The 27,251-nt window shown below is 38.4% G+C and overlaps 1 protein-coding gene across 1 annotated transcript in view; it reads left to right on the top strand.

Moving 5' to 3' along the window:
• Window positions 1-204: 204 nt before the first annotated feature.
• Window positions 205-27,251, top strand: part of SYT14 (synaptotagmin 14) — a 113,255-nt gene continuing 86,208 nt past the window's right edge. The window contains exons 1-2 of the mRNA XM_081121590.1: window positions 205-344; window positions 12,416-12,463. Of these exons, the coding sequence (XP_080977716.1) occupies window positions 332-344; window positions 12,416-12,463 (61 nt within the window). The 5' untranslated portion in view covers window positions 205-331. The remainder of the gene's footprint in view (window positions 345-12,415; window positions 12,464-27,251) is intronic.

Below are 27,251 nucleotides of genomic sequence, written 5' to 3'. Positions count from 1 at the left end.
GCGCGGGGCGGGGGGCCTCGGGGGCGGCTGCCGGGGCTCCCCGAACCGGCACCTGTTTTGAATCCCGGCGCGGCGCGTGGCGGACGCCGGGGTGGGGGCGGGGCGGCGTCACGTGCCGGGGCGGCCCGGGAAGGTTCCACGTCTGCCGCCGCCCCCGCTCCCGCCGCTCCCGGCCCCGCCCCGCCCCGCCCGCGGCTCCCCTGCGGGCCGCGCAGCCCGGCGATTGCGGGGCCGGCCCCGCCCCTCCCGCTGGCGGCCTCCGCGCGTCCTCCGCCCTCGCGCCCGCCCGCGCCCCCGCGCTCCACTTGGTGCGGTCCATGGCGAGCACATCATGGCGATTGAGGGTGAGTGGAGGCCGGCCGCGGGCGGGGAGGAGGGGTCGCTCCGCGGGCGGGTGGGGCCGTCCCCCGAGGGCGGGGAGCCGGCCGAGCAGGCGCCGGGGTCCCGGCCGCGTCCCGGGAGGCGGGAGGGCGGAGCGGCGCCGCGGGTCCGCCAGACTGTCGCTCGCGCTCGGCCCTCGCGCGTCCGCCGGCCTCGGCCCGCGCCCGGGGCGGGGAGGAGCGCGTCCCGCGGACGGGGACGGGGTCGGGGCCGCCGCTGCCTCCTGGCGGCGCCTAGCGGGGCTCCCGCGCGCTGCGGCGGACCCCGCGGGACGGGCTGGGGAGCTCCGGGCCGCGGGGTGCACCCCTGTCCCTGGACCTCGCTCCAGCAAGCCGTCCTCCCGCAGCACCCGCCTCCCGGCCGAACTGGGAGCCCAGTTGGGCTGCCCCGGCCCGGCCCCTGCGTGCAGCTGCTGCCCGGCTGCGTGCGCGCCTCGGCCGGCCCCTGCCCTTTGCTGTTTGGGGGCCTGGGAATCTGCAGGGCGGTTCGTTTCCTCCTCAAGTGGGTTTTTCCTAACGCTCAGAGCTGCTTTTTTTCTCTACGAAAAGAGAGGTAAATGCGTCTTTACAGCAGTACACACTCTTAGAATCCTGTATTTGTCCATTAAGTGTTCTAGTGCCAACAGTACTCATGTTTTCAAAAAGGAGCTTACTAAATTAAGTTCCTAGATAAGGTAGCTGGTATTAAAGTGTATTTTTTTTTCCCCTCTTGTTTCAAAAACATGTAACTGGAATGCAGTGCCTACATTTTGCTTTGTTTTTGAGGAGGATATTGTGAAAATTAGTATCACACGTCTAGGATACTTAGGTGAAAGACTGCAGCGTCTTCCAGCTCCTACCGCTTAGATTAAGTCAGTGAAAGGAGTTTGTAAAATTTCCCCGTGTGTGTGTGTGTGTGTGTGTGTGTGTCTGTGCGCACCTGTACAGATGTGCAAGGTGCCTATAGCCGTACCATTATTTGCCTAAATTTTATGTGATCCTTTAAGTAAAACTTTGCAAAGCACTTTCCATCTAGTTTACCAGTTACTAGTAGTACATCTCTTGGGGGCTCCTTTTTGTCAGATCCTATGGACTACGAAATTGCTTTAGCTGTGTGTTTTCATTTATCTTATTTATTTAAGAAGCTGATTGGACACTCAGACAGGTTTTTTTGTTGTTTTTGTTTTTGGTTCATACTCACCCGAGGGTGTATTTTTTTTCCATTCATTTTTAGGGAGAGTGCAAAGGAAAGAGGGAGGGAGACAGAGGGACAGACGGACAGAGATTGGTTGCCTCCCGCACGCACCCTGACTGGGGCTGGGGATCGAACCCTCAACCCTTCCCTGCATGGGCCGACTCTAACTGCGGAGCACACCAGCCAGGGCTCAGTTTTAAGTATCTATCCCCTTGAGCTAAAATGCTGGAGAGCACCGGGAATAGGTTTTACCTGTAATCCTTGATATTATTGTTATCCAGATTGGTAATTTCAACCTTTTTTCCTCACTACACTTTCTGCTGGAGTTGAAAATCAAGACACGAAATCCATGGGTGTATGTTCTGTGTTTTGTTTCCTGAACCAATTTGTGGTAGGATTTGTCCCATGCGATAAAGGCAAAAAGGATTATGCAGGAGGTGAGGAAGAATTAGCCAAATAGTATCCAGATATGATTCTATAACTTGTAATTTCTTAAAATATTTTGCAGTTTTTCCTTTTTCTCAGTCCCCCCTGTCCCCCCCGCCACGGTTAAATGTGATTAATTCCTTTTTCATGTCAACCCATGTCATTTTGCTCCGCTTACTACTCCTTGTATGTGTAAAGAACAAGATTGTTAGAGTCTCATATTCTAGAGATTCTCCTGTGTTTGAGATACTCTTGTAAATAATTTCATACTTAAGCATTTGTGTAAGGTTTTATAATATCAAAATCAGGCATTATGTCTTTTTTAGTTTGGCAAAGAAAGTATAGTTAATACTAGCATTTCAAATAAAGATGTCAGGTTAGGTTAGTCTAAGTGCCGGTTTTCACGTACTAAAGCAGATTTTTAAACTCTGTTAGGAAGTAAAATGAGCTCTGGATGAGGCCTTTGGACTGGGGATACCTTAGAATTTTAGGGCCCCAAGAACACATCTCATCCAACATTCTTCCTAATAAAGTGGTTCTTAAAACACCCAGTTACTCCATTCACCTAGTTCCGTAGACTTACTGAGCACTAGTTGTACTCAGTGTTCTGTGCTAGACACTGTGGGGCTATAAAGATGAATTAAGACCACAGTCTTGCCCTCAAGGAGCACGTGTTCTAGTGAGGGAGACAGATCATTGTAACCATGCCTTTCCAAGATAGCATGAACACCAGGAGATAGATCACTCTTTTTTTGTATAAAAACATTAAATAATGTTGAGTTCTTTGGAAGCACATGCCGACCAACATTGAACAGTGTATGTCAGTGTGGAACTAAAATTCTAGCCCGTAAAGCCTTTGTGTTTGACCAGAAGTCTGCCATTTGGTAATGTCTATCTGTGTAGACCTATACTAGGTCTGCTTTCTGCAGTAATAAATTACAAGTCCACTGCTCTCAGGTGCATGACATCCCTTCTCTCATTTGAAGACAACTCTTACGCATTTCCTTTTCTAGACAGAATATCTAATTCTTCCTCTGAATGGTCTATCGTTATATGTTTTAAAGTTTAGAATATGATATTCTATTCCAGATGTACTGTTGAATAGCATACATTAAAACTGACACCACTCCCTGGCTTGTGGATGATACTGTTAATGTAGCTTAATATTAGAATAGCCTTTTTGGAACTTCATGTTGGCTCGAGATGAGGTAGCTGTCAGCCAAAACCACAGAAAGAGTCCCTTTTACCTGCACTACTTTCAAGTCATGTGTCTTCAATCCCTTGCCTAGCTGGTCAGTGTTTTGAATTGAAAAACATCATTTATATCTGTTAAGCATACTCTTATCAGCTCTGGCTCAGTATTTTAGTCATGAGTTTAGACTTTTAAGCACTAAGGGTCACTTTTATTTCCTCCTCTGTGTGAAACTCTTATTTTACAGCACCAAGTAATCATTCATTTTCTCTTCTCCATCAGACAGGTAACTGCTGATAAGTACTTAAGACAAATATAAGATGATGGTGTTACCATACTGAGCTAACGTAATTTCAGTGAGAGGCGAAGAGTTTAGTCCTGTCATAGATGAAGGTATGTGTTTTCAAAGGCATTTTGAAATATTAGGAGTAGTTTACAGATCCTTATTGTTACTCTGAAGGTAGCTGATGTCATTGGTTTAGCCCAGCCCAACGAGTTTCAGCCCTTTTCATCTCATGGCACACATAAACTAATTACTAAAATTCTGTGGCACACCAAAAAATATATTTTTTTGCTGATCTGACAAAAAATAGGTATAATTTTGACTGATTTACAAAAAAAATAATAAAAGTAATTACCTACCCTTTTTGTTCCAAAGTGACTTTTTGAAAAATCAGGTGCCTATTCTTGTATATAAGGATTTCTGGTACCAAAAATTAACCAATCAGATGCAACCTTATCATGTGATATGACCAATCAGATGCAACTATTATATGACCTATATATTTATGGTTCAAGACAGGGCATTCACACCAGACAGCTATTGTTGTGTTGGCTGTTGTTGTTGTTTTTAATTTGACCATCTAAGGGAAAAAAGTTTAGTAACCCTGACTAAATATAACGTATTGCATTTTAAAAAAAATATGTCTTTATTGATTTCAGAGAGAGGAAGGAAGAGGGGGAGAGAGAGAAACATCAATGATGAGAGTCATTGATTGGCTGCCGCGTGTACACCCCCTACTGGGAATCGAGCCCGCAGCCCGGGCATGTGCCCTGACCGGGAATCGAACCACAGTCTCCTGCATCGTGAGTGAGTGCTCAACGCTGAGCCACGCCAGCCGGGCAGGTGTTGCATTTTTAAAAAATTCTCGAGGCAGGCTCGTTGAAAATCGCCGGCCTCGTCTATCAAGACCTCTAATTGGTGTCCAGTGTTTTAACTCTCCTACTATTGGCTTCTGTCAGCCTGGCATTGTTGACCGTTTTCTGTGTTTTAAAGTTTTCTCTTCCTCTCTTGATTAGTTACCTTTCAGTCTTCTCTTCATCTTTGTAACCTAAAGTTCTTGGTGTTTTACATACTCTGCTGCAATTGCACACATGGAATGATTTTGTAATCACTCGTTTACAAATGTTTATCCTCAGTCTGACTATAAATTCCTAGAAGATAAAGTCGTATTTGTTTTTGTGCTCCTTAGATTTTCACTGTATCTGGATATAGTTTGTACTCCACATACGGTTTTTGAACTGTTACGGTGGAATTTCATGCATTATCTGCATTGATTGCGTCCGTGGCCCAGCTATTTGACCAAAAATCTGCTATTCAGTAACTTCTGTCTACTCATCCTGGTCTGCTTTCTGAAGCAATACACAAAAAGTTCATAATGAATAAATTAAAATTGCACAGAAATTTTCTAGTTTCTATTTCCAGATAGTAGTTGGATATTTTGGATGTCCCATAGCAATCCGCAGTGTTTAGCTTGGGACATTCAGAATGTCCTGAACTAAAGTTGTCATCCCAGCCACCAAATCCAGCCTCCATACTCCCTACGCCTTGCAAATTTACCATCTGAGTGGCATTTTAAAATAACTAGACATCCGAGTTACAAATCTGGAAATCAATCCAGATGGATTATAATTATGATACAATTTACCCCCCCACATTTGTTGATCACTAAGTTCTGCCAATTCTGCATCTCAAATTAATTTGTGATTCTTAGTGCTTATACTTCTGTTTATTTCCTATCTCTCATCAGGAGACTTGTATTAGTTCCCTAGCTTGTTTTCTTAGCGCCAGTCTTAAAATTCCTTCCAATCCATTTTCTAAATTACTGCTAGTTATCTTTGTAAAATGCAAATCCACATTATTTAAAACCTCAGGATCACGCTGGTCTTTAATGGCTGTGCTTTGTATTTGCCCAATCCACACTCTCCTGTCTCTTCCATACAAATATCAGAAGACTCCTTGCAAAAATGTTTTGCTGAAGTAAAAATAATTATTTTTATTGTTAACTTGCCATGTTTTAACTTTAACTACTTAACCTTTCTGGGTAGCATTTTTTAAAATTGTAAAAGAAAAATAAGTTAGAATGTGTGTGTGTATGTGTGTATATATTTTTCATTCATACTGCACCTTATAGTTAACCACACACTTTCACATATATTTTTAAAGTCATCAGTACATTTCTGAGATGCTCTTGAAGATTTGTTGTGACTCTAAGTTAATTTCCAAGGGAGAATTTGGGCTTCCAAAGGCCATTTGAAATACCGAATTTAAAAAAAAAGCAGACATGTTATATTATTAGTCTTGAGGGAAAATATCACACTCCTTTTTTGCTTTCCTTGTTATTATTAGAGAGAGATCATTACAGTGTAATGAGGGGCAATATAATTAGAGAGCACCTATCCACAGTCTGTGGCAGAGTGAGGCAATGTTTTTAACAGTTTATATTGGAAGGATTTACAGTTCAGTTTAATCAATGATGTTCCCACAACGGATACTTTGGCTTTAGGCAGCAATACAATTTCTGATGTTTCATAGAGATTTAAGACATGTTTGGATATTAGGTAGATTTGTTCAGAGACCTCATCAAGTACTTTTTAGTCGCTTACAGTTTATTTAAGGGTTCTCTTCTAACTCACTAAATAAAATCAGAAAAAAGTACGGAACTACTAGAGAAATAGTTGTATTTCGTTTTTTGTTGCTTTAGGTGGTATTAGAATGCAACAGCGTGCGCCAGTGTGGAAAGCAGAGAGACTGACTTATATAATCTGTTGAGTAATACTGTTTGCATTATTGCTTCCTTTAAATCTAATACAGTGTTGTACACAGCATATGTGTAGTAGTATAATAGATAGTTTTCATGGATTTGATTTCCATTTAGCTGACTTCATTCTTTCTGCCATAAATCCTGGCCAGTTACCACCTACCATGAAAATGCCTATATAGGATTGGACAGACTACTATAAATTAAACACTACAAGCTTTTGAGTAAAATGACTATATGGGTATTTTATATATGCAATAAAATATGTATATGCATATTTTATAAAGGTAGTAAAATCTTAATTGAAACCCAACAAATTGGAACCCTTGATTTACCATTTTTTAGAAAGAGAACATAGTGACAACACAGCAAGCTGTTATTAGGAATTTATTTAAAAGTAAACTTCTAGGATTTATGTGTATATTCAAAATAGTTTCTTATTTTCACATTTTGAGCCCTGTATTAGAATTGGCATGTACAGTAATTGTGAGTCATCAAGAGGTAGAGGATTTTAATGAAATACTAAATGATCTTCAGGATTCTCAACTTACTATGCAATAGTGCGTATTTGCAGTTTTAAAAAATGATTTGGTGCAGCAGTCAAAACAAAAAGGTGTTCTCAGTGAACTAGAAAATTCAGTAGAATGCCTTTTTGTGAGCATATATTATTCAGGGCTTTATGGTATCTTAATGAGTTTCTAACACTCAAAAGCGTAATTAAAACAAATGACTCAGAAGTGGGAAAAGTTGATTACATTTGTGAACAGTAAATTTACTTACATATGATAAAACTTGCACCTCTTAGAAAAAATTATCAAGTAAATTCCTAGAAATGTATATAAATCAAAAGAGATACTTATGGATCCAAATATTTAGTATGCTCTGCAAATCAAAGTGTTCTAAGATTTGGTTTTGAAAAGAGATACAGTTGGTTATTGTATGTGATGCTGACATGGTGGTGAGTATGTGTCTCAAAACTTAGGGTGTTACTGGCTAGGAATATTACAGATTAAATGAGTTTGTAAAAGTAAATATAGAAAAGACGAATTCAGACTATTTTAACTCTACAGTAATTGCTTAGTAACAACCAAAAAAGTAAAGGAATTCCAATTTGGGAGGATAATTCCCAGAGCTGGAAACCTGAAAGGTTCTTTTTTTTAAGAAAAAAATCTAAAAAGAGGGCAAGTTAGGAAGTATGAGAAGAGTAGCATTTATTTTGGCATATTTACACAGGAGGGTGTTTGAAACTAAATAATTGATTTTGTGGAAAGAAGAAAACATAGAGTCTCCTCCGTTTCCAGGGTAAATCTAAGTTTTCTCTGAATTTTGTCTTCTACCTGTGAGGAGTGCCAAGGGAATTAACATATTTTGGGTGCGCACTGTGGGCCAGGCACCATCCGGCCATCATCTCAGTTGATAGAAAAGCATGGCCCTACTTCTGCCTCCCTTGACAGTAGCAGACATCTGTTTTGTTGAAGTATCTTTTTTATTTCCTTCCAGTTGTGGACTTGGCTTAAGAATCATTCTTGGTATTGCTCTCTACCCCCCCCTCTAGCAGTTACTTTTACAGAATGGGCATACAGGATAAAAACGATTTTCTATCCTGGGGTGGTTATTATTATTACAAATGACTTTAGTTATTTTTACTTTTTTTCTTACTCCAGAGATTAAGTAACAAGCGTAAGGTTTACGAAGACCTACAATACTAGGTGACGCTGACTTTGAAATGGAAGAAACCATGATCTTTCTACAACACTGAGTTGTCAATTAGGGACTAAAACTGGTGTTATTCTTTGAAGGACTTAATTAGGGACAAAACCAAAAGGGGTCTAGTGATTATGGACTGGTCTAAATGGGTTAACGTTGGTTAGGGCAGTTGGCAGTATTACTAGGAAATATTTAAAGTTTCGTGCTTTTATGTACAGTATAGGTGTCTGTTGAAGAATTAGCTGTAACAGCTTATGGGTGTAAGCTAGACACTGTTGGCAGTATTAATAGGAAATATTTAAAGTTTCACATTTGTTATGTACAGTGTAGGTGTCTGCTTAAGAATTAGCTCTAAACAGTTGATCCGTGTAAGCTAGATGTTAATTTAAAGGCTGTGACTACGTCAGTGCATGCGTTTTGGAGACACATCGTTAGATGAGTTGGAATTTAAGATATTTGTAAAGTAGCCTTGCGGTGTTTGAGAAGAAATGAACAGAACCTGTAAATTGTAGTGATTTAGGCTGCATGTAGTCAAAATAAACATGGTAGAAAAAATAGTTTTACAAAGGACTCCTAGATCCAGTTTGAAGGAACTCAGTCTTCGGGTTTAATTCCATTTTTGCGTCTCTGGGTGTATTTTGATAGGAAGCCCACATCGCCACGCATTTTCTTTGTGTAGACACGTGGGAAAGTACATACCTTATAACAAGCCGCTCCCTCCTAAGAATCCCCGGTTCCCAGGCCCATTCTCAGGTACGTGCGTGTTCAGATGCCAGCACACAGAGCACATTCACAGCGCGTGTGCCCGCCCCGCTGTGCCCCTGCCTGGGACTGTGCCCGAACCTGTCCTTTTCCGCGGCTGCCCCTTTCCAGGCTGCCCAGACGATTTTCCCATGAGCACTGCTACTATTATCTCCAAGAATAGTTTTGAGAAATTTACTTTTATTTAAACTACCTTGGAGGGTGAGAAAGCAGTTGCATAATTCTATTTTTTATAAAAATGAAGAAAAGTCAACTTTTACTTTCTCACTCTGTATTCGCATTATTTTTTCTGACAATTAACTAGTGACCCTGGGCAACCTTACTTTTAACTTTTAGGCCTTGGTTTGTTTATCTATAGTGAGCTGGACAGCTTTATTTCTGAGTTCAAGAGTCTTATATTCTGTCATTCTAATAGGGCCTCCAATTCTTCATTATTGTTATGTCTTTGAAGTAAATTTGGGGTGTGAAAAAAGTATATTTATACAAGAGTTCATTTCAGGGAAGATGATTTATTTTAGTGGAAGAGTCATCTCTTTCTAAAGAGATTGATTATTTTAAGTAATCATTCTCTCAAAGTGTTTTAGCCACTTCTTGATTTTTGGAGGTTCCTCAAAAAATTAAAAATAGAACTACCATATGATCCAGCGATCTCGCTCCTGGGTATAATGTGTCCAAAGATAACGAACACAGAACATTGAAGAGATATATGCACTCGCACGTTTATTTCCATCTATTCACAATAGCCACGGTATGGAAACAACCTAAGTGTGTGTCTAGGTGAATGGATAAAGGTGTGATGTGTGTCTATGTATGCGATGGAACAGTATTCAGACATGGGAAAGGAGGAATCCTGCCATTTGCAATAACATGGATTGACCTTGAGGGTGTTATGCTAAGTGAGATAAGTCAGACAGAGAAAGACAAATACTGTATGATATCACTTATATGTGGAATCTAAAAAAGCCTAACCCATAAAAACAGTAGAATGGTGGTTACCAGGGGCTCGAGGGTGCGGGAATTGGGGAGCTGTTGTTTAAGAATATAAACTTGCACACAGTAGATAAATACTTCCTGGAGATTAATGCACAGTATAGTGATTATAGACAATAATGTTATATTATAAACTTCAGAGATGCTAAGAGATTAGATTACAGTTGTTTCCACAACAACAACAAAAGTAATTATGTGACATGATAGAGGTATTATCAAATGCTAAGGTGGTAATCATATTGCAGTTATAAATGTATCAAGCCAACCGGTTCTACATCTTAAACTTACACACTGATATGTCAAATATATTTCAATAAAAAAATCATCCCTCTATATGTTGGATTTATGTATTTGATTATAAGTTTATCAACTCACCACAATGTACACTTTAAATATCTTACAATATGATGAGGTGATTATGCCTCAATAAAGCTGACATTTAAAAAAATCAATAATCATTCCCATTGTGTATTACACTATTAAAATTAGAGAACCACTTTTTGGATTACCATCATATCTAAGTCTGGACATGACTTGCCTTTTTCATACAAATTGGACATTATTCTTGGAAATTTTTCATATGTACTTTTAGAGACTTTTTAAAAGGGCATAAAATTTGTAGCCTTTTGACTTCCAAACATGTACATTAAAACATACATTTTACGTGTAGAATGCATATTTTTTTCCTTACACTCTTCCTGGTCTTAGGAAGAATTGAGGCTAAAAGGAGTGTTGAGTTGAGTGTCTGATACTATGATAAAGTTTCTTTAACTTTTTGAGGGGTTTTTTTTTGGTACTTTTAAAAGTAAGTTTCTTTTCCAAATATTACTTTACTGTCTGGCATTTACTTACCTTTAATATTCTTTTCCATTTCAGTAATAATAGTGATTGCTCTTGAGTCCCACATGTACATCAGTGGAATCTGACTTGGTTTGGAGTTTTCAGAACTAATATCAAGAGCAGTAGAGCATACTCTACTTGCTTTTTCTAGTTGCGTGATTTTTGTGCAAACTTGGGCAGATTTGACAATTATCGGTTGATTCTAAATTTTAAATATACTAATTACTGACTTTTTATTTATGCATTTCTTTCATTTGCTCTAGGTAAATTGAATACTTTTAAAAGTGAGAGTTTTTATTGTCATTCTGCAGTATGGAGAAAAGTCTTAGACTAGTAGTTTTAATGTTACTGTTAACACTAAGCCTTATAAAAACTATGTAGTTATGTTCAAGATTAGGTGTGCATAGTAAAACCTAACCAATTCATAATAACTATGGGGGGAAATCTAGTTTTAATTATAGGCTTTAAAAAGTGCAACCTTGTTACACAAATTAAGTACCTAACTCACACTAAACTGGAAGTGTTACCTTCTAGAGAACAGGCCTTAATGACTATATAAGAAATATTTCTAAGCCTATGCAGACATTAGTGATGGCATCAATATACAGTATAGTTATGTTATTGTTATTACATATTCTTCTAGATTTCCGGAGGCTTGTTTCTTATAATTTGGTAAATACGCTCCTTCCAGTCATTTGACTAGTGTCTTCTCCATTGTAAAACATGTGCGGTGCGGGTATAGTTCATTGTAGCCCTTCATCAAGTCACTTGGCTGCTCATTGGTAATAATCAGTTAGTAGGGTCTCACTGTATTTACACTGAGGTTTGCTGAAAAATAATTCTTCTATAATCATAGCTAAGTTAGGTGCTTTTTCTTGCTGAGCCTATACATACTCTGATAACCAGTGATTAGTCTGTGGTGTCGATAACAAAGAAGCAGCGGCATCCTCATAACCAAGTTAGAATGTAGACCTAACCTACTTTGGTGATAGAAATACTGTTTTCTAGTTTTTTAGCTTGCTTCCTGGATGACCTACTTTTTTTTTTAGTGGACAATCATGGTTTTTATTTCTCATCTTATTGCTGTAAGATATTTCTATGCCTTATAACTTAACTGGTAATAATGAGCTTCATAACAAGCTAAGATGATTAAATTATTTAACATTTATCCTATGCAAAGTTTAAACATAATTTACAGCATAGTTATAAGGTCATGAATATATAGGACACTACAAGATTTTGTTCAGCTTACATTCATTTAAAGTAGTGGCACTATGTTTCAGAGTGAAGTGAATATGATTTCTTTGGTAACTAATAATGTTAGTCTTATGATAAAGTAATTTTAGATAATTATGATAAAATAAGTTTTGGGTTACATTTTTTAGTTTCTATCATCATACTATTTTTTTATAAACTTTGTCTTATTATTACAGGTTTATAAGAGTGGGTAGCCAGAGAATGGGGAAGGGATCATGTTTTGTTTTATGCAATGAGTATATGTGATAAAGTTTAAATAGTGTTTTTACAGGGCTGACCCTCCCATAATAACTTACCTGTATTATGTTAAGGCTCAGACACAAAGTGGGTCCTCTCCTGCAGTACTTCCTTCTAAGTACTGCAAAGAGGTGCTTAGGAAATGGTGATATGTTTCTGCTCTTGGGAAGCTGACCATTTAAAAGAAATACCTGAATGAAGCTTCTTCTTCCAAGATTTTATAAGATCTTAACTTAGGGCTTCAGGAAAATTCTCAGTATCAGGTTGTCATGTTCATACAGTGAAACTGAAAGAGAAGGATTGGCCAACTTTTCCTGAGTTAATCTAGAAGCTAATTTAAAACGGTTCTTTGTAACAAAGTCAGGCTATTTTCTGTTTTTAACTTCTAACAAATTTTTTTGTTTTAAAGGTGGAGAAAGAACCTGTGGAGTACATGAGCTTATCTGTATTAGAAAAGGTAAGTCAATGCTCTGCGTGGATATTTATATAACAAAGTGAACACTTTACAGTGCATGATGCATTTCAGTAATGTGGCAGATAATTTGGACTTATAAAGAATGAAATTTAATAAAAATTAATGTTTGTTATTTGTGTCACAGACGTAAGCACCCGTGAAGTGCATGATAGCTCATTATGTGGCCATGGAGGGCTGTTCCTTTGTATGTAGTTTCATGGGCTGTTCAAGCCTGGTTTCTAGCGTGTTGGTTGTTGGGCCTGGTGAAGAGGCAGGGAATGGAGAATCTGAATTTTGTTCCCTTTCAGAATCTGAAATCAGAGCATGCTGCTCTCCCATTGACTTCTGTTCCTTACCCATCAGAGATGTGAGGACTTGTTGAAATTCAAATCGGGAACATGCCCAAAGACCACAACATCTTTTGACACCAATAACTGTCTATGCTTCCTTAGAAGGAACCACCTGGCAACCGGGTGGTCCACCAAGGGGCCTCAGGAAAGGTAATTCAGTTCCTAGGTGGGAGGCAAGGAATCAGGAATTCTCTTGGGAGCTCCCAGGAGACACTTGGGAGCCCTCACACTTACAAATAATCACAAACCGGTGAAACGGTGTGAAGAAAGGAAAAGATATACCTAGGGAGGCCAGGGGAAGAAATCATAATAAATTTACTATTCTTTTCTCTTTTTAAACCTGGGGGACTTTCTTTTCCTTGCATCTTTCTTGAAAACTGACTTGGCCCTCCTGAGTCTGGCCAGCTAGCTGCACTCCCCTCCCTAATATTCCCCCCGAGGAGGCTTGAGGCGGTGTGGGTGTATGTGATACATGAGCATGATCGGCGGGCGTGCCAGGGAAATGGTAGAATATTTTCAGTAAGTCTTCAACAGGTCTAGAAAGCCTCAGCTGCTTCATGGTCGGAAAAAAATACTTTTTAGGTGAATTTAACATGGTCATACTAGTTTACCTATGTGTCACCACTTGCAGTTGCCATTCATTTAAAAACATTCTCTTTTCTTTATACTAAAGTGTAATTTATCTATATATACCGCTTCCCTGCTACCACAGAGGGGAAGATTGAAATCAGTTCCCTGAAACGTAAAATTAGGATTATGATTTCCACACCGTAACCATTGTTGATTTGTGCGTCTTAGCTAAATGCAGGAGAGAGGGTACACATTTATACATTGTTTCCTTCCTCTACGTAAACATTTTTAGTCTTTTATAATCTGTTAATCCAGAATTAATAAAAATGTTTTAAATAATTTTATAGTAATTATCTGTCTCACTAAAACTTCTAACACAACGAATTTATTTGGAAAGCAAAAGGCACTGGACATAGCAACTGGAATCAGAAGCTATCAAAACTGTGGTGAGGTGAGACCCAAGACAAGAGTACAGATAGCTAGGAGGGAGGAAAATGAGCCGTGCAAAGGCCTTTCTTAGCTACAGTGGGAACAGGAAGCTGCGGTGGAGAGAACAGCATAGATAGGGATAGATGATCACACCTTTTCATCGTGGCTCTAGTCCTGATTGCTGTCTCCATTCCCATCCAAGAATTTTTTTTTTATTTTAGACCAACCAAACATACTTAATATAAAACCTCTTTAATATACAAACTGTAATCACCAACAGCATCCACATAGCAGCGAAAGGATGGGGAATGTGGCAGAGTATGGTAGGGGGAGGAAGGTTTTCAGGGCCCCTCCTGTTTCCCATGCCTGCAGTCGCTCTGTAGCCTGTGAGAGCAGGAGGTCTTAGCAGAGGGGCCCTGATGCCGGCTCAGATGGACAGAGCACAGCAGGCCGCTCCAACATGCCATCTCCCCACAGGGGCAGTCTCCAGGGAAATCCAGATCCAGTTAGGAGGTAACAAGAAGACCATGCCTTGCCCAGATTTCTCTATATTAGTCCAGCCTTTTCACTTTCTTCCATTTTTTTAATAGAATTTTAAATCTGTGATTAAAAAACAAATTGATCACACTGTAGTCATGTCATGGAAAAGTTTCCAGACCTCTGTGTATCCCCCCAGCATACAGTACAGCATCCTATTCTAGTGGACATTCTGTAAGTATTTGAATCTTTTCGAAATTAATGCTAAAGCTTTTGCATTTTAAGATGGACTTTTATAGAGTAGAGCGCATGAAGGTTACAGAAAATAGAACACTTGCAATTGGTCTCAATGATTCTGGTAACACGGAGTCTCTGGTATTATATTCCACTGTCTGGCTGGCTGTTCCTTCCTTGTCGTCTTTGCTGGTTTCTCTCCTCTTTTAGATCTCCGCATGTTGGAATGTGCCAGAGTTTGGGTCAGTTTTCTGTCTTTCCTCTCTGTTTGATTTTTACCTAGTTCTGTTGTTTTAAATGCCACGCAGATTTATAAATCCAGCTCTGAGCTGTCCTTGTGCTCCCTACTCATAATTCAAACTACTTACTTGCTGTCTGGATGTCTGTTAGAGTAACAACTTGACATATCTAAACTGCAAGTCTTGGTTTCTGCCTCAATCTTCTCCATCTCAGCTAAAAAATAGAACAGTTGACTCAGTTGCTCAAGTTCTAGCTTAAGAATCATTCTGTATTTCTCTCAATCTCTTCCACATTTAATTTATTGGCAAATTTTGTCATTTCTACCTTCAAAAAATATTTTTCATCTCTCCTCTTTTTTCCATCCTGCTGTTGTCATCGCAGCCTGGGTCCTTATCTTCTCTTGCCTACACTGCTGTAATAGTTTTCTAACTGGTTTCCCCCTCTTCCACTCTTGCCTCCTTACCGGACATACCGATGATCTTTTAAAATGCAGTTTAGGTGATGTCCCTCTGCTGGTTGAAATTCTGTTGTGGATTCCTACTATACGTGGAATCAGATCCAAGCGCCTTACCCTGGTCTACAAAGCCTTACATTACAGCATCAACTCAAAGTCCAGAATGTCATCTAAATATCATCTTAGAGACGCTTAGGCGTCTCATCATCTAAATCATTTACATCAGGTATGGGCGCAACTCATACGATCCATCCTGGTTCAGAATTCCTCTCCGTCGGAAGACCCATGAAACCGGGAAACAAGTTACCCGGTCTCAAAGCTCAACGTGGAACAGGCATAGGTTTATAGTTATAGACATATCCACCCCAGAAGTGAGAAAATGGAAGGAGGAAAGGAGTCACTGGTACCAACAAGCAATTTTGAAATTCAGCTGGGAAGAAACTTTTAAGTTTCAGAGCCTGGAAATAATACTTTGTGGAGCTTATTCCTGAGGTCTGAGGCTCTAGTCTCTGGGCTTAAAACTCTACCTTTGGAGTCATCCTTCCTTTCCACAAAAGGTAGTGGATATTTGCACCTGTGTAGTTTTTCAGCCTGTTTCCTGTCTGTAAAGTTTTGGTAGTCTGTCTGTCTTCTTTCATTTTGGCTTCTCTCACTCCTTCCATTCAGGCTGATGGTGTTTCTGCTGGTATAATATTCTCAGAAAAGGTCCTGGTGAGTCTTCTCAGTATGTCATGGCGATTCATTCCATTAGACAAGATATTCCTTCTAAATAATTCCATCTCTGTGTTTGGCTTCTGCTGAGATGGCTGAGCGGAATCCATGAGTCACTTGTCTAATCCCTTCCGAGAGCCCTCGGTATCACTGGATATTGTGAACTTTTGTTCATTTTGAGGCACTTGCAAAAGGTTGTCAACCACCAACTTAGCAGATTTTAGAATGCCCCGTGTTCTAGATTTGTTTACACATAATATAGAAAAATATAAAAATAAGATATATATAAGAAATATATCTGATATATATAAATAAGAATTACATATATTCTTATTTCTCCTTTCTACAAAAGGTGAGCTACTGTATATATTATTTTATATTTTGCTTTTTATTTAAAAAACAACAACACCTAACCAGGGAGTTAAATTCAAGTCAGTAGATAAAGCTCTCTTTCAGTCTTTTTTCTGTCTGCATTGTACTCTATTATGTGAAAATACATACCACAATTTATTCAACTACTTTCTTTTTCTTTTCTTTTTAAAAACCAGAACATTTGTTGCGTGACTAATCATTGAAATCCTTTAGATGAGTTGGATGCTGCAACAGCTGCCCTCTTGGGTTTGGGTGTTGTTTCTTCCCCTGCCCCACACCAGGGATTGAACCCAAAACCTGTGTGTGTCCTGACCAGGAATCGAACCCACAGCCTTTTGGGGTACGGAACAGTGCTCTAACCAGTTGAGCCGCCTGGCTAGGGCAGGGGCACTCGTGATATTTGTAGAACCTTGGGGATGGGCCAGGAGCATCCTACATGTGTAAATCTGGAGGGCATGCTCTGGTTGTTTCTATCGCTCATTCTTTTAGTGGTTTGGCATTCAGGATTTTGAATGTATGAGAATTACTAGTGATTTGGTAACATGAGCCTTCCAAAAATGTCTCAATAATTTATTGAAGTGACGGAATATGTATGTAGGAAGCACGTTGCTGATCTCTGAACAGGAAGTGGCTCCTAGTATGAAAAATCCTGACCACTAATTTTTAGATCTTGGCATATAAGCAGACCTTCATGTTCAGTTTCTATGCAGCTCCAGTAAAATCACTCTTCTTTTGTTAGGTCAGCACTCAACTGTGAAATGCTAAGAATTATGTAAAAGCTGTAATTGTGTCCTATCCCTCTGCTTTATTTCTTTGTGCTGACTAAATAGTATGTTATATTTAATGTGCTTTTTTCTCAGCATATAATTTAGTTTGAATTGACTTTTAATAGATATCTAAATTGGTAAACAGTTCTCCCCATTTATACTGTGTTCACCTTTCCCGGTTCTTAGGATAGATGCCTTTCCCTGTGGTATAGTTCAGTGACTTCTAGAGAGTGCTAATGAGAGATTTCCAGAATCGAGGGGACTAATGTATTTTTGCATCTGCTCTGGTGGAGTACATTTTAAGCTGCTTTTTCTGGCTCCAAGCATTTTCAGTTGGGTTGTGAATTTATAGAGCCTCAATGGTAACAAAGAATAGGGCTCTTGCTACTATAATTAAAATGACACCTTCATTTACTGTTTAATGGAAGGTGGATATCAGGGAGCTGCCTTTTCTTTGATTCTTTCTCAGCTTCCTGGAACTTCTTAATGAGAGGTTTATGTGCACCCAGAGGTTATTTTTAGTTTTATACTCCAGACTGAGGCTGCTGTAAATGTACATCAGCATTAAGTAAGGCAGACCCTCGGCATTTGGAGGGGAGTGGGTGGGTGAAGTTCGAGAGATCAAGGGAAAGAATATATGGTGAAGGTTGCAGGAGAACAGACTGTGGGATAGTCATAAGAGTGGAGAGCAAAGTCCTGATGGTGACGCTGTGAGAGCCAGTCCTGTGCCTCACCAAGTTTTGCCTTTCTCTGAAATACTTATCTTTCAAAGTACCATTTTCTCTCTTCTCCACTTACTTCTTTTTCTGAAAGCCTGTTATTAGTTGGAATTTTGCGAGTATAAAACTGTGGCGTTTTGCAGAATGATGTCTGTGGAACAGCTTCGGAAAGTTAAAGCTTGTTTCAGCATTTTCTAGCCCGTGTGCTGTTATGTGCTGTATTATGTGCTCTGAGAACTGACACTGGTAAAGGAAGTTCATTGACGATACTAGGACAGGGGGCCAGAGTGCTTTTAAGGGCCCACCCCTTGGTGCAAGGCAAGTGGTCTCACATACTTTGCTCAGGATAGATGCCTCACTGATCTGAAGCTGAGATGTACATACATATATTTTTTTTTTACTCTTTGAGAGAAGAGTAGTAGGGATGGGTCCTGATGCTATCCTGAGAGAAGGGATGATTTACCTACCAATTCCTACAGCCCCTTTCAATGATAAGAGTCCAACCATTTTACAGAATACTCCCATTGCCAATTTAGTTGGTTTCTCTTTCCTAACATTTTTTCCGTGAGAAGCAGGATGGGGGAGAAGGGAGAATTTTTTTCTTATGGACCTATTTCGTCCTAAAACCCAGGCTGGAGAGTGGAATATATGCTGATTAGTACTGGTTTAAGTACTTGTTTTACTTAAAAATGAATTTTATATATAAAAATATATGGTGGGGTTCTTTTGATCAATAAATTTAATTTTCTGGTTATTAATGCTGGCCTATGACCATTTTCAAGAGGAGGGAAAATATTCGCAGAGGACAGTTCTGTACATCAGCGGATTATGTACTTCATTTTTTCCACCTTCCAACCCCCGAAGTTAGATAACCAAAACAAACCTTTATGAAATACATCCACAAAGGTGAAGCGATGTATCTGGTGATATGGTTTAGGCTTGGAGATGATTTCCCAAAAGAATTGGTTGTTCAGCTCAGTGAATCTCTAATTACTGTAAAATGTGGGCACCGTTAAACATTTAAGTCTTTAATTCACTTGGAATTTATTTCAGGCTACATTGTGAAGGAAGGATCCAGCCTTATGTTTATATTTAACTGATGAGACAGTTATACAAATACCAGTGATTGAATAATTCATTCTTTTCTTGATAATTTAAAATGCCACTGTATCATACACTAAATTATGCATATGCGGGTCAGTTTCTGTATTTAATTTTTTCTTTAGTGATGGTCTTTTCTGGCACCACAAGTACACTGCTTTTTTAAAATTTATTTTAAAATTTAATTTTCTTTAAATTTAATTTTTTTTTGCACTGCTTTTATTATTGTGGCTTTTGTTATCTGGTGAAAAAGGGCATCTTGCATTAGTGTTTGTTTTAAAAATTTCCTGGCTATTCTCTTAGGTTTATTTTTCCAGATCAACTTTGGAATCACCTTGTTAAGTATCCCCTCCTACAGTTTATGTTACACTTCCTTCCCCTAAAATAATTCTAATAGGATCAACTTGAATTCCTAAGTACGTTTTCCATTCAGAAACATGGCTGCTTTCTCTGTTTCCTCTTGTCTCCCAGTAGAATTTTATAGGCAGGCACATTTCTTATTTTTATTGCATTTTATTTGTTTTGTTGTGAATGGGACTTTTTATTTATGTCTAGTTATTTTTTGCATATAAAATAGCTATTGATTTATGTATTTATTTTGTAACCAACCAGGACTATGAATGAAGGCATGGTTTAGTTAGCGAAATCAAACAGCATGCTATAGTGCTGATTTAATATATTTTGTCATAAGGTGTTGAGGGTCCCCAGGACCAACTTCTCTGTTTGATGATTTGCTAGAAGGACTCATGAAACTTAGCATATACAGTTGACTCTTGAACAACATGGGTTTGAACTGTGTGGGTTCACTTAAATGTGAATTTTTTTTCAATAAATAAACAAACAGTTGACCCTCTGTGTCCCTGTATTTTACATTCACAGATCCAACCAGTTGAGGATCAGAACCACTATTCAATCTGTGGTTGGGAATCTGCAGATGCAGAGGGCCTACTTTTTAAAAATTTAGTTTATCTTTTTGTAGTGAATCCTTTTGATTCCCTTCTTTTTGTCCTTTTAATATTTAAAAAATTATTTTCTTTGTTTTTACGTTGGAGATTACAATTAGCATCTTAAACTTTTAACAAAGTTTAAAAGTTTACTCATACTAGTTTACTCTCAGCTGTATATAAACACTTGGCTTCTACACATCTCTGCTCTTCCCCTTTTCATTGTTGTCATAGAATACATTTTCATACATTGTATGCCCTTTAACATAGATTATAATTATTGTTCAGTGAATTTCTTTTTGAAATTATGTGGGGAAGTAGTTATAAATAAAAAATACAGTAATACTTGCTTTTATATTTATGTGTGTATTTACCTATACCAATTTTCTTTATTTCTTCATATGGCTTCTAATTATTGTCTAGTGCCTTTTTATCTTAGCCTGAAGTAATACCTTAGTATTTATTGTAGAGAAGTTCTAATGATGGACTCCTTCAGCTTTTTTTAAAATCTAGAAATGCTTTAATTTCTCCTTCCTTCTTGAAGGATATTTTTGCTGTATATAGAATTCTTGGTTGACAGTTTTTTTTCTTTCAATACTTGAAATGTTACCCATTGTCTTCAGTACTCCATGGCTTTGGATGAAAAATCAGCTGTTATTCTTGAGGATCTTTTTGTTTGTATTGAGCCATTCTCTCTTGCTGCTTTCAAGGTTCTGTTTGTCTTTATCTTTCAGCAGTTTAATGTGGCTTTGTGTGGATCTCTTTGCATCTATTCTACGTGGAATTTCTTGATCATTTTGGATATTTGAGTTTGTTTATTTAAAAAAAATTGGGGAAAATTTCAGCCAACATGGAAAGCAGTATGAAGTTTCCTCAAAAAATTAAAAATGGAACTACCATTTGACCCAGTGATCCCACTTCTAGGAATATATCTTAAGAAACCTGAAACACCAATTAGAAAGAACTGATGTGCCTCTATGTTCATAGCAGTGCAATTTACAATAGCTAAGATCTGGAAATGGCCCAGGTGCCCATCAGTAGATGAGTGGTTAAAAAAAGCTGTGGGACATTTACACTATGGAATACTATGCAGCTGTAAAAAAGAAGGATCTTTTATCCTTAGGAACAGCATGGAGGGAACTAGAAAATATTATGCTAAGTGAGTAAGCCAGTCAGAGAAGGACAAGTACCACATGATCTCACTTATATGTGGAATGTAATAAACAGAATGAACCAATGAACAAAATGGATCCAGAGACATAGAAGCATGGAACAGACTGAGGGATCTCAGAGGGAAGGTGGAGATGGGGGAGTGGGTGGGGAGAAATTAATCAAAGAACTTACATGTTTATAAGCATAACCCAAGGACACAGACAGTGGTCTGGGGAAGGCCTGGGGGTGGGGTGGATGTGGAGTGGAGGGGATCAATGGGGGTAAAAAGGGGACATCTGTAATATTTTCAACAATAAAGATTAAAAAAAACATTAAAAAGAAAATTGTTTGCCCTTTTCAAAATTAAACAAAAATTTGTTAAGGTGGACAATTAGTTTTAACTTAAATTTAGCTTAAAGGAAGACATTTTTTAGCTAGCTGACATTCAACTTTTGAATAGTTGTCTTAGAACATTCCAGTTTGATTTCTGAAAGGGATTATTTATTTTAAATTGTAATATTCCAGAAATGTGATACAAATATAGTTGCTTATATCATTTTTCTTTACTTTAAAACTTTTATTTTAACAATGACATCAGATAATGTATATCGTATTTACTTAAAAGTTAAATATTATACTTTATATTATGCTTTTTAAGCACATTGGGGAAATTAGTGCACAGTTATCTTAACTAGTAGGTATGTGGTGCCATCTAATGGCTAATATGAAAACCTGTTTAGTAAGTGCCAAAAGGCTTAGCAGTTCGTTTATGTGCTGATTAAATTTAACACTGAAACCTTTGCTTTAAATGTCCAAGGATCAATTTTATTTAAACACTAAGATATATGATATATACCTTTACTTTCAATTTATAGTATTTTTAAAATTGAGCTACATCAGTGTCTGATTTTTCATCACATATAAAGGCATATGTATGCAATTAGCATATTTTAAGTTATAGTCAGAATACATCTTGCATGGAAAACCAGTTATAATAAGCAAGTCAAGTTTACAAACCTTACAAACTGATCTTTTTCAGTTCTTGTTTCCTTTTCCTGGTTCCACTATGTACTTACAAATAATGCCATGCAGAACCTCACTTCTGTTGTAAACAGAGAATGATTCTTCTTTTCTCTCTACCTCTTTCTGTTTGTATTTTTAATAAAATATGTCCAAAACATGGTAATGATTAATGAAACCGACAATTTTTAAGTGCTTCTTTGGATTCTTGGGTCTCTGTGGAGCCACTCTAGAGGCTGTCATGGAGGTGACGCAGGTTAGAAAAATGGGCAGTTGAAAGTCTCTTCGAGCCCTGCAGCAAAGATGAAGACTGTTCAGTTGTGTTCAGCCTGAAATTTCCTAAATATATTTCATCACGGAATCCTGGTTTACCTTTGTTTAAAAGAACACACAGTAAAATTCTGTTGATCAGGTGCTCTTTACTCCTTATTTTGAGACTTGTTCTCTGTTCCCTTGTTAAGAATAAAGGAATAGCCCTGGGCGGTGTGGCTTAGTTGGTTAGATTAAGAAACTGTTAAAAATCACGTGTGTCATCCCTATACCCAGGGATGACAACACTATTTATTGAACAACCAGGAAATTTATTTTTTCTAGAATTGAAATTCCTTCATCATATACCAACTTACTGTGTATACTGGGTTATACTGAACTTTTATATTGTTTTGTTCTATCTTTTTAATATTGTATTGCTTAATTATAACTTGTTAATGTGTTTTAATATCTGGTTTAGCAAACCCTCGTTATATGGCTTTTTAAACACCTGGAACTGATTTGTATGTAAGTTAATCAGCCTCCCCCCCAGCTGCCTGACTTTCCCTGCACAGCGTATTGAAAGCTGATTTCTCCCCGCTGCTCTGCAGCCGTCTCTGTGGCGTATCAGAATCCATACGTGCACGTGTCTGTTTCTGGCCTCTGTAATCTGTACTATTGGCCTGTTGGGGATCTCTGTGCCACTACCACCTCATTTTAATTCTAGTTTTAAAATAATTATTGATGTCTCGTAAAACATTACCAGGCAGGTTATTATTTTTGTGCTCACCAAGCAACATTTTAATTACTGTTTTAGCTTTTTATGTATTCTAATAGAGGAATGTCCTGATTTCACACAACATGTCTGCTATTTTAAAAGAGTTTTCTCCAGTGTAAGTTTTAAAAGTTGTTCCTGTATATCCCCAGTTGAATTTGGCCATCACTTCTATGCCTAAATTTATTTATTTTCTCATGTAGGTCCTCTAGACCTTGGTGATAAGTTTTCGGCATCTGAAAGTGAGGTATCAGTGTTGAACTAATCAGAGATAATCTTGTTCCGAAAAGCTTCTTGCTGGCCAATTCCTTGCTGGCAGTGCTCCTTAACTGGCTCCCTTTGTGCCCTGTCCTGGTAGTTCAGTTGGTTAGAGCATTGTTCTGATACCTCAGTCGTCATTTAGCCAAAAGATAGAGACTTATGCAAAGTAATATTCTAACAAGCATCAAAGTTCATTGAAATCTAGTTCTCAGAAACACTGTTCTTCCTTTAGGCGTGTTTCCACGCTTTAAAGCGAAGGCTACGTGGAAGAATAGATGTCTTTGGGTGTCAAGAGGAGCGAAAGCACGGGAAATAATTTTCAAACGATATAAAGAGGTTTGGCTGTCACCCCCCTGAAGTTAGAGAAGACTGAAGAGGAGAGACTTAAAAAAAGAAGAAACAATGTGAGACAGGAGTTGATAGCCTGTCTTTAACTTACTGGTCAGGGCTGTAATAGACCTGACCTGGCCTTTAGGTCTTTGCGCTGGCAAAGACTACAACTTTATTTAGAAAAGATCAGGCTCCCAGCAGCACTCACTCCAAATTGCAAAACAAAAATTAAGCTTAATAGTATTCTAAAAGTCTTTATAAAGGGAACGATACTGTATCTATTCCCTATTTCTGTTCTATCATGACATCCAAACCAGTTTCCCTCTAAAAGTTATTAAATATTGTCAAATTCTTACAAATCATTTTTTGTTGTTGTTAATGCTTTTCCCCTTTGTAAACAGTTTCATTGACAAATGTTTTTTTCTGTTTGCTTATTATTTCTGGTGTAAATTTATTCCTTATTGTGAAATCTCCAAATCCATCCTTTAAGTTTTTAAAAAACTTCTGGATTACTGGATCTACTTTAGTGTTTTTATGCAGTTACAATGATTATTTTCATTCATGTATTTGCCAGTTTGGAAATTCTCAAAATTCCTTTATGAATATGAACTTTCTAAATATTTTCATGACAGTAACTTTAGCCATTTGGGACTGGTTTGAGTAGGACCTCTTAGCCTTTCTCTGAAGCAAATTGTTCATCTCAGTCCTCTAAATTTTATACTCTTAAAGCCTTTTTTTTTTTTAAACTTATTTTATTTATTCCTTTTCACTTGAGGATATTTTTTCCATTGCTTTTCAGAGAGAGCAGAAGGGAGAGAGAGAAACATCACTGTGAGAAAGACACATCGATTGGCTGCCTCCTGCACCTGCCCCAACCAGGGCCGGGAGGGAGCCTGCAACCAAGGTGTGTGCCCTTGGCTGGAATCGAACCCGGGACCCTTCAGTCCACAGCCCACACTCTAACCACTGAGCCAAACCAGCTCGGGCTTATATCCTTTCTTGATAGCCTGTTTTCATTCTTAATCCTCACAGTAACGTTTTGGATGTTGGTCCAGGTCATTTTCTATATTTCCTAACCTGAGAGTTTCACATTATGTGGTCTAACTGATGTGTGTATACTAACACTTTAGATAAATACCTTTTTGCCATTTCTCCTATAGTATAAAGTAATTTCACCCTTGGTATTAGGCCTTTTAATATATGTTTAATGAATTTGTTTGCTTCTCTCTGAACCTTTTTAGTGTTCTCAGTTTTATTTTGAAATTGGAGACCATACTGCTTTATACCGATAGCATAATAGAAGGCTTCGTTTTCACCCGTTAGCAACTTTGCACTGCTGATTTCTGTTTGACTTGTATTATATTATTTTTTATTTTTTATTTTTTCCTGCGACAGTCTACTGAGCCAACATTTTCAGTAACCTCTGTTAGTATTTGGCCCCTGGTGGGGTAGTAACTTGAAATTATCCATATTGAACTTAATTTTGTTTTTATGTATTATTTCTTTAATTTCCTTTAGTAAATTAGCAACCATGCCCAGCCTAGTGTTCCTAGGACCTTTTACAAAATTAATAACATATTCTAATTCCTTCATCCAGGTTACTGGTAAAGGTATTAGGTCACAGTTTACAGAGAGTTTCTCTTTAAGCTGATTATGAGGCATTGAGTTTTAGATGTAATCTTACATTCTTTCATATATCTTCATTCTATCTATCATCTACCTACCCATCACCTATCCGTTACCGGCATTTGGGTTTTTGGGTTCCCCAAGAGAGAAATGGAGAGGAAATCCCAGAGAAGTTTCCAGATGGATTTTATTAAGCTTATGCTCTAGTACAAGGAGAGCGTCACAGAGGAAAGGAAGGGCCTCCTAACTGGCTCGGGGGCTGGCTCTGCTTGGCTGCTTTTATAAGCTGGGGACAGAATGGGCTCACCTGTGGAAGAATTTTTCTACATGAGGGTTGGAGAAGCAAGAGTTAGAAGGGAGATAAAATTTTGCTTTTTTTTTTTGAGCAGGAAGTGTGGGGGCGGTGACATCCTTGTGCTTGGCTTATCAGTGTTTCTTCTGGCCTCCTGGCTTCCTTGGCATCAGGATAGGGGCTGCGGGGTGGCTCCAGCTCTGTGGTGTTTTTATCTGGTGTCCTTGGGATCCTGGGCCCAGGTTCCTGTGCTGTCTCATATCTATCTATGTATTTCAGCGCTCAGTCACATGCACAACTATTTGCTGTTTCCTGACTTCAAGTTGCTGGGCCAGAAAAAGAAAATATTCAGCCAGGGATGGAGTGACCTGAATGGCCTCTTTGACTTTAGACCTAGTCACCGATAGGGGCAAATATGATAAATCAGCGAGGTTGGCGCAAGGTAAAAAACCCAAAATTGGTTCTGTACCAGTATGTGCCTGAGAGATATCCTATGTGGTATAGCTTGCCCAAAAGCCTCCTGACTTACTCAGGCTTTCAAATTTTAATCTAGAATCTAGATCCTATCTGGAATTTTGTTGATTAAACTGAAGTTTCATTTTAGAGAAAATTGTGAGATTTATTTAGGAAAGCTAGACATCATTTATGGTCCAGGTGCTGCTGGTAACGCAAAGCAGTGGAACCACAAACATCAGGAATCATTTTGTTCGGTATTTGTGCGCCCTCAATTCGTCAGCTGTTGCCAGTTTTGTACCATAAACTTTATCTTTTATGTATCCTCATAAAAAAGTCTAGTGGATAAATTTTCTTTGTTCAAAGCTTCACCCATTATTTCAAATCAGTTAATCCTGAAAGAGAGCAAAAATTGAGTTATCAGCTGGACACACAGGGTGTATCCCCAAAATGTACACACACTTTGAATAATTATAAAGATAGTGTTTGTACTTCAATTTTGTTTTCAAACTTCCAGTAGTATTTTAGGATGAATTTCCTTTGTTCAGAGCTTAATCTGGCTGAAAAGAAAGAAACATCAGTTGAGCTATCAGCTGTTAAAGTATGTATACATGTTTTTGGGACACCCTGTATATTACAAAGCTATAGTAATCAAAACAGCATGGTACTGGCATTTAAAAAGGCATATAGACCAGTGGAAAAACTAGAGAGCCCAGAACTAAATCCATGTATCTACAGTCAACTGTTCTTCAACAGGGGTGCCAAGAACACATGAGGGGGACAGATAGTCTTTTCAGTAAGGGTGTTGGGAAAACTGGATATCTACATACAGAAAAATGAACTGGGGCCCTTATTTTACAACCATATACAAAAATCAGCTCAAAATGGATTAAAGACTTAAATGTAAGATGTGAAACCGTAAAACTGCTAGAAGAAAACATAGGGAAGAAGCTTGACATTGGTCTGGAGATGATTTTTTTTTTTTTATATGACACCAAAAGCAATGTCATGGAAGCAAATATAAACAAGTAGGATTGCATTAAAATTAAAAGCTTCTGCACAACAAAGAAAACAGTCAACGGAGTGAAAAGACAGCCTATGGGACAGGAGAAAATATTTGCAAACCATGTATCGATAAGGGGTTAATATCTAAAATATTAGAACTGAATAGCAAAAAAAATTTAAGAAGGATTTAGGATTTCTTGCTGTTATTACCATATTTAACAAAGTTACAGTTTATTATATGGTACTTAAAAGGAATATTG

The sequence above is a fragment of the Miniopterus schreibersii genome (assembly GCF_964146895.1).
Source record: "Miniopterus schreibersii genome assembly, chromosome: 19".
In the NCBI taxonomy this organism is placed as follows: Eukaryota; Metazoa; Chordata; class Mammalia; order Chiroptera; family Miniopteridae; genus Miniopterus; species Miniopterus schreibersii.
This window is presented reverse-complemented; position numbering and strand designations above follow the sequence as displayed.